At 32.2% G+C, this 8,075-nt stretch overlaps 1 protein-coding gene across 1 annotated transcript; it reads left to right on the top strand.

The window, feature by feature from the left end:
* LOC115960353 (NAC domain-containing protein 91-like) lies at nucleotides 1-3,924 on the top strand. Its single transcript, XM_031079207.1, has 6 exons — nucleotides 1-253; nucleotides 785-1,062; nucleotides 1,918-2,190; nucleotides 2,307-2,639; nucleotides 2,836-3,180; nucleotides 3,268-3,924. The coding sequence occupies exons 1-6, from the start codon at nucleotides 82-84 to the stop codon at nucleotides 3,535-3,537; spliced, it is 1,671 nt and encodes a 556-aa protein (XP_030935067.1). The 5' UTR covers nucleotides 1-81; the 3' UTR covers nucleotides 3,538-3,924.
* Nucleotides 3,925-8,075: the final 4,151 nt, after the last annotated feature.

Below are 8,075 nucleotides of genomic sequence, written 5' to 3'. Positions count from 1 at the left end.
CTCTCTAAAAGGGTCTCTCTTTTTCTTTCTCTTCTAGACTCTGTCTCTGTTTCTCTCTGTTTGTGTGTGTGAGTTTTTGCGATGGCTCAGGCTGTGATTTCGATGAATTCTCTGCCACTGGGGTTCAGATTCAGTCCAACTGACAAGGAGTTGATCGATTACTACTTGAGGTTGAAGATCAATGGGAATGAAAAAGATGTCTCTGTTATTCGTGAAATTGATGTCTGTAAATGCGAGCCTTGGGAGTTGCCTCGTAAGTTTTCTCTTTTTTTTCTTATAGTACTGTTGATCATGAACCAAAAAGTTCGTGTTTTTATTACTTTTTCTGCTGAATTTTGCCCTTTTATGAATTGGGTTGTTATTGGAATTGGGAATTTCGTGTTTTGTTTGGTTCAATTTTAGATATGTTGCCAATTTTTTTCTTGATTTTGGTTGGAGAAGATTGTTGTTTTACTATGTGAGAGTTTGCGATTGAATTTCGTTTTGTTTTTGTGCATTAAATTGGTGAGGAAATCGAAATTAGTATATCATTTGTCAAATACTTCATCTGCCTAGTTGAATTTTGTGTTTATCTTAACTAGGTCAATTTGTAAGCTGAATTTGGTATCAATAGTATTTTTCCCTTTTCAGTAAATTTGTTTATGAGATTTAATTCGTACATTTTTTGGTAGATTAAAGTGCTATATAACAGAAATGATGTTATCAATTCATCTTTTAGAAGGTATTTATATTCCCATTTAACTTTCTCATTTTGAATTTGGTGATCAATCTGTTTTGGCTGTAGATTTCTCAGCAATAGAGACGAAGGATCCGGAGTGGTTCTATTTCTGCCCACAGGATCGGAAGTACCCAAATGGATCTAGATTGAACAGGGCAACGCGTGCTGGGTACTGGAAGGCGACTGGGAAGGATCGGGAAATCAAGTCCAAAATAGGCTTGATTGGAATGAAGAAGACTCTGGTCTTCTATAGGGGGCGTGCTCCTAGGGGTGAAAGGACTAATTGGGTAATGCACGAGTACCGCCCAACCCTGGAGGAGCTTAATGGCACTAACCCTGGCCAGGTTGGTTTTCTATCTCTACTCATTCACTTTGTTGATTTTGCTGTTTGGTTTGCGAAATGAGTTGGTTATTGATATTGATTTGAGAATTCCTTTTGAGGAAAGGCTTAACTGAATTTTGTTGAAGTCACTTTTTCTTTTGATTTAAGACCAATTTGCTGCTAAAATCATTTAAATTTGTGAATTAAGGATGGCTAACATCGCTTTATGTAAAATTTAAACAAGGACTGCCTGATTAGCTAGGATTGTGGAAACAGTAAATTTGTTAATTTACAGATAGGGTACTTCACATTACCAGTGAGGTATATGATTGGTGATTTGAGCGAGTTGTTTGTACTTTTTAAGAGGAAGGCTGTTGGTCTGTATGTCAAATAAAAATTGATTGAGTGCATTGTTCTTCATATGATTTCAGAAGAATAATTACTCGTGTAACTTGGATAACTCACCAGACCTTAAATATGAAAAACAGGTATTGAAAGGCAACACGTGACTAGTTATCTCAGGCTTCATGTATATGGCCAAGCAAATGACAAATCAGAAGCATGGACTCGTTTCTTTTCTTTATCCATTTCTATTCTTTGTGTGTGTTTATCTCTTTATCCTTAATTTCATGTATGATTTCTTGGATTCAATAGTATTGTCTGTCAGCTTTACTAAAGGGGCTTCCTTAAACACCTAGATACACCTTTTGGCTCTATAGAACAACCTACTACATTCTATTATCGTAATTATTTTAAAGTTTTCTGCCACACATTCACATATTATTTATGCTAATTTGTGGTTTACCTAACTTTTTACTTCTGCTCAGACATTGATGTGGCATTCCCCAAACTCACTATGTTGATTAAATTCATGCAGCGTGCCTTTGTCATCTGCCGCTTATTCAAGAAACAAGATCTGAGCATTGAAGTTTTGAACCATGATGAAGCGGCTGTTTCACCTGAAGATACACAGTTAGAACTGGATCCAGTGTCTCCATCATTGGGAGGGCAAGCTCTAAATGATCCCACAAGTGTTGATGGCTTTCCTGCTGAAAATTCTGATGCATCAACATCTGACACTGTAGCTCCAGTCCACTGTAACAAAGGCAACAGCGTTGTTGCTGAAAATCAAGGGGGAGAGTTACCTGAGGTGAGAAAGAAATTGATATCAAGTTGCAGCTTGAAAATTTTGAATGTTTTTGTGGAAATGAGATATAAAAGTAACTAATTAAATTTTGTGTTGTTTGTTCATGTTTCTTACATCAGAATGATCTGCAGCTGGAGGATGACTTGGCCATGTTCTTTGACCCAGAACCACAAGATTGGATCCCTTTCTCCCCATTACAGGAGCTAGAACATTTCCATGTCCCCAATGACCTCAACAGTGGTAATGGTGGGGTGACGCCCCAATATGGCTCAAATGATCAAGATGATATAGCTGCATTCCTGGATTCAGTTATACGCGATCCAGATGAGTACTCATATGTTGGATTTGGAAATCAAAATAATCTGGCTTATGAAAGTCAGGCCTTGAATGTGGTATCTGTTAAGGACAATGGATCATGCAGTGTGTCAGATGCTGAGGTGGTCAATGCACCGGTAAGTGGAAGCACTCAAGAAACTTTTTATTAATTGGACTTGGAAGTTTTGCTACTATAATTTGTGTAGTGTCAGTTTGTGAGTTGCTATGGCCTTCTTTGGATACGTTTGAATTTATTTGACATGGTTTATTTTTGTCTGATCTTTATCTAAATTGGTCTTTATATAGCTAACATTGCATTGTAATGGTGTACAGCATTTTCAAGGTTCTCTGAAGTCTGAAGACATCATTGACAGAAAGGCTCCTTTGCAGAACCCCATCTCATCTAGTGGTGCTTCTGAACAAATGTATGATTATAGTCTCAAGGAATCGAGCAATCATTTGACTGCAGCCTCAAGTGGTGAGGTTAGAACTGGAATCACGATAAGGCAGCGCTCACAGAAAATCCAACCAGGCATTGGAAACTCTGCACAGGGCAGTGCTCCAAGAAGAATACGTTTGCAGTGTAAACTTCAAGTGCAGCCACTTACCTCAAACTTGGTGCCAGAAGATTGGAGACACACAACAGGGGACCATGAATTAAAACCAGTTGTTACAGATGTAAGAAGTTTGTTTTGTGAACCTAATGTGATATTCTGATGACATATATGCACAGATTATGAAGTTTATTAAAATGCTGATGTACAGGAGGAAAATACTTCAGAAAAGCATGCTGTTGCTGGTGATCACAGTGCTGCTGCTACTACTAATGCTTTTAGTGAACCCCAAAATATCCTTTCTAATTCCATCGAAAACTATAAAACTTCTCAAGAACTAAGTACCAGTCCAAGGCCAATCATGAGGTTCAACAGCAGTAGCAATTTGACAGGCTTTCTCGCAGCTTCTTTGTTCAGGGTAGGGCTGGTTGCAGTCTTGTTCATAGGCTTTGCTAGCATATGGAGATGTGTTAAATTATGATTTCAGTTGGATATTAGGATATTGTACATTTGTTTTTGAAACTGAGAGAGCTCTTTCATGGTGAAGATTTAGCATTTTTAACCGACCTACGTCATTTAAAATTTAGAGGTGTACATGGTGCTACATCATTCCTTATTGAGATTATTAAAAAAAATATAGTGACTTGTCACCATGTACACCTTTAGATTTGTGAAATTTTTAGTCTTCATCATGAAACAGTGAGGATCCTACTTAGCTATTTAGAGAACTTTTTGGGCATGTAGTTGACACCAAAATTTTTGTCTTTTTTGGGGCGGGGTTAGACTTGATAGGATAGATTTCTTAGGTTTGTCGTTGCTAAGGACTATATTATGTAATTATATGTAACCAGCTATCAAAAAAAAAAAATATATATATATATATATATATGCCCAGACTATGTCTATCTGTTTATGTATAAATGCTTTCACTTACAGTTTTGTATTCTTTATAATTAAGTTTTGCTGCATATGATTACAGAGACTTGTTTGTCTTTCTTTATGAAGTCGTACTTTGAAAAAATGTGTACATACTGTCTGGCTAAGTAAACTGGTAGTTTATAGTTCCAGAAATGCTTTATTGTTCATGTTGCAGATTATTGGATGGTTAATGGATATGACAATGGTGTTTTGTGGATGGGGGTGTGTGAATTGACCTCTAGGACATGTGAATATAGATCAAAGTGAAAAAGCTGAATTAGCATTATATGGGCCATATGCGTGGGGGGGTTGGGGACAAAATTGAGCCTGAAAGTGCAAAAATTAAGGCATTTGGCGTAATTATGTTAAAATTATTAAATTACCAACCTAAAAAGAGTTAATACTTTTACTTAAGAAGTTAAAAAAGTATCTGGGAAAATAAAAAAAAGTTAAGAAGCTAAATTAAAAAACAATGTAACAAAATTCATGACTTAAAATATCCTCAATAGACACTAGTAAAAGGCAGTCACATGTTTTCCTACCATTTAATTTTCTATGAATTCATACTTCATGATACTTCTTTAATTGTCATGTCCCTTTTACTAATATTATTTGTGGTATTTTTCTACCTTTTATTATTCTAGAGGTCGAGCCTAATGTGATTGAAAGTGCCTTTCGTCCACATTAACATGTCATGGATTCAAGTTAAAGAATTGGGCTCTCTATTAGTATATCCTATCTACCTTTTTTGGGTCCCTTAGTTTGAATTAATTCAATATTTTTCTCATTAGTACATTAATCACCCTTTTATGAACATGATAATTTTTTTTTTTTTTATCAATAAAGGTCACTTTTAAGTAAATTTCATTTATCTATCTTAACATTTTTACTTTAACTAAACAATTAATAAATATATTACTTCTTAACAACCCAACATTGGCACCATAAAACATGGTCAGTCTGATACCAATCTTCTAAAATTATCATACACTATGATCATACAACACTATTTTCATCAAACCCCCTCTAATCCTATGATTAATATCCACACAATTATTCATTGCTTCACAAAATTTATTTTCAAAACAAAATAATACACAAATTTCAAAGCTCAGCCAAATAAAGCCATATAGTGCAAAGTGAGGAGTAGGAAAAAACATCGAAGTGATTGTACTATAAAAACGCGGTGGCTAATTGGATGGTCAACTAACTTAATACCAAAGTTTTGGACTTTTAGGGGTCCCAAGTCCCAATGGGACCCCTCTCCCAATCGGCCAATCGTTGAGTTCATTTGTGCATTCAACGCGTTTTGTTAGTACGTGCAAAAAGCCAAAAACAGATACTTTAGCCGATCCTTTACCTTTTTTTTTTTTTTTTTTTTGATAAGATTCTTTTTCTTTTTAAGTCAAGTCAACCGGGTCCATCCCAAATTCCCAATTTATAGTATATTTTAAACAAAATATTTTCTTTTTCTTTTTTTTCTTTTATAGCAGGTTTTAACTTTTAACTCTTAATAGTTTTGTTATTTAATCGATTTATAACTTAAAACTTAAAGCTTCTTGAGTCAAATCTTTTACCTTCAATTACAATTATCAAATTATAAATAAGGTAAATTGCAAATTACACTCTAAAGTTTGAGAGTGTTTAAATTTTATACATTAAAGTTTCAGAATTTGAAATTTACCTCCTAAAGTTTGGATGTATTTAGATTTCACATATTGACGTTTCAGAATTTAAATTTTATCCTCTAAAATTTAGGAGTATTTGAATTTTATATCCCAAATTTTGAAATTTTAGAGTGTAAAATTCACAATCCCAAACTTTATGTAGTAAAATCCAAATATCCCTAAAATTTAGAAGGTAAAATTCTAATTCTAAAACTTTAAAGTATAAAATTCAAACACCCCCAAACTTATAAGAGTAAAAATCAAAATTTTGAAACTTCATAGTGTAAAATTCAAATACTCCCAAAATTTATGGGTGTAATTTGTAGTTTATCCTTATAAAAAAAATCTAATTTTTTTAAGGAAAAAAAAAAGAGATTTTATAAACTAAATTCCCATCTATATATTATACTTTTAGTGTAAAATGCAATTAAGTTAAAGAACTTTTTGAGGAAAAAAAAATGGGTCATTTGGTAACTTTGTTTTAGTAACGTTATTTGTATCTTTTAAAAATACGTGTAGATAAAAAAATGTATAAAAATACATGTAATGTTGTTTAAAAACAGAAAAATGTTACTTAAAATCACGTACCAAACAGCCCAAAGAGTTTGGAATACCAAAACATTCTCATTGATAATCTCATAATGTCATCCACTACAAAGTTCAATCATGTCATGAATTCCATAAAGTTCTCATCATCAACATCTCAAAACTCGATTTCACTAGCTCCAATTATTCAAAATCTTCTCATCAATTTCTCATTCCCACTAGTCTATAATATGATGCAATTTATTATTAAAAGAATTCCAGAATGTTCTCACTTCTCATCAAATAGTTCATCCAATTCCATCCCACATGGTTGAACTCCTTCCTTGCACCTTAAGATAGACAGCATGGGTCCCACTTATAAATATATTCTTTCGTACCTGTGTTGAATGACTAGATTCTTTTTATTATTACGTGTTCTATTTAGTACAAAAGATTCCACATCTACTCAAACCCTATATGCACCACTTTGTTGGGTTCACGCTTCACGCTATGAAGTTCACCAATGAAGGAGCAAAGTAGCAATGATGACAAAATATTCAACCTTTTTTTTTTTTTTTTTTTTTTTTTTTGCTGAAACAAAAAATTCAACTAGAGAATGGATTAAGGGAATTACTAATTATGGTTTCAAGTATACATTTTAAACATTTTTTAAAAAAATACATTTTAAACATTAATTAGACTAATGAATATTCCCAAATTATGAAAATTACACAGCAAACTAAAGCAAAACGAGTAATATTACAACTACAAACTATTTTACAACATTTTTATAAACTATTAATGTGACAAATTCTCACTAATTTTAATTTGAGTCTAACACTAATATTATATTTTTACTTACTAATAATTATTTGAAAAATGCTAAAGACATTAATAATTTGTAAAAATATTATAAAATAATTTGTGTCTATAACATTATTCAAGCAAAACAAATATCCTACTAGTTTCTGAAAATGATATGAAAATCTTTATTGTACTAAGTACTAACTTTCATCAATGGTCAAAGATTATTCCGAAGGGTGTTTTAATTATTTTAGCAATAAGTTGTTTTTATAGGATACCCAATCTATTTTACTGAACATATTCTTAATTATTATTGGATGTATTATATATATATATATATATATATTTTGTTATCTCTTCAATTTTTATCTTTATTTTTAGTATCAATTTAGTACAACATATTTTGGTTGAGTGAAAATAAGTTAAATTTGTGGGTTTTAATTAGCTCAATTGATAAAGTCTCTTATGGATGAATAAGAAATCTAGGGTTTTATCCCCGTTTATACCAAAAACTGATTAGTGTTTTGGTCTAATAATAAAAAGATATTATTAAGAGTGGACACCATAACCTGAAACTATATTAAAAAATCAAAAATCAAAAATCAAATTTTATCTAGTTAAAGTAAGTTTGGATTAATGATGGTGCTCATGATCTCAATGGACTACTTGATTCACATTCACTCAAAAATTTAAAAATAAAAAAAAAGGAACAAACACTCATCAAAAGGAACATCAATGTGGTGTTGACCAAAACCCCTCTAATAATAGTTAGAACTTAGAAATCACATGATATCATATAGAACATTGTGTTAGCTAATTTGTGCACTCATACAATTGAAGGGAGTGGGAGGCTTTGTTTAATATAGGATTTGGCTATTGTAATTGCCTCCTTGATTAGAATCGTACTTTAGTTTTGTACAATAACAAAATCATTTAATTGAATAATGAATATTATGCACTCATGAAAATAATGAGATTATGTTTTTGACACTAATGAAAAAGTTATACCTACGGTCTAAATTAGTTTAATTTCAATCCTTTTTTTTTTTTTTTTTTTTAAATACGAGGTTTAATTTCATTTTTAAATAATACCAAAACGACGAAA

Source organism: Quercus lobata, chromosome 9 (genome assembly GCF_001633185.2).
Source record: "Quercus lobata isolate SW786 chromosome 9, ValleyOak3.0 Primary Assembly, whole genome shotgun sequence".
Lineage (NCBI taxonomy): Eukaryota > Viridiplantae > Streptophyta > Magnoliopsida > Fagales > Fagaceae > Quercus > Quercus lobata.
This window is presented reverse-complemented; position numbering and strand designations above follow the sequence as displayed.

Coding starts and splice junctions, on each gene's coding strand:
- LOC115960353 (XM_031079207.1), top strand. CDS start 82: ATGGCTCAGGCTGTGATTTCGATGAATTCTCTGCCACTGGGGTTCAGA. Junction 1,063..1,917: donor ATGGCACTAACCCTGGCCAG/GTTGGTTTTCTA, acceptor AAATTCATGCAG/CGTGCCTTTGTCATCTGCCG. Junction 2,640..2,835: donor CTGAGGTGGTCAATGCACCG/GTAAGTGGAAGC, acceptor AATGGTGTACAG/CATTTTCAAGGTTCTCTGAA.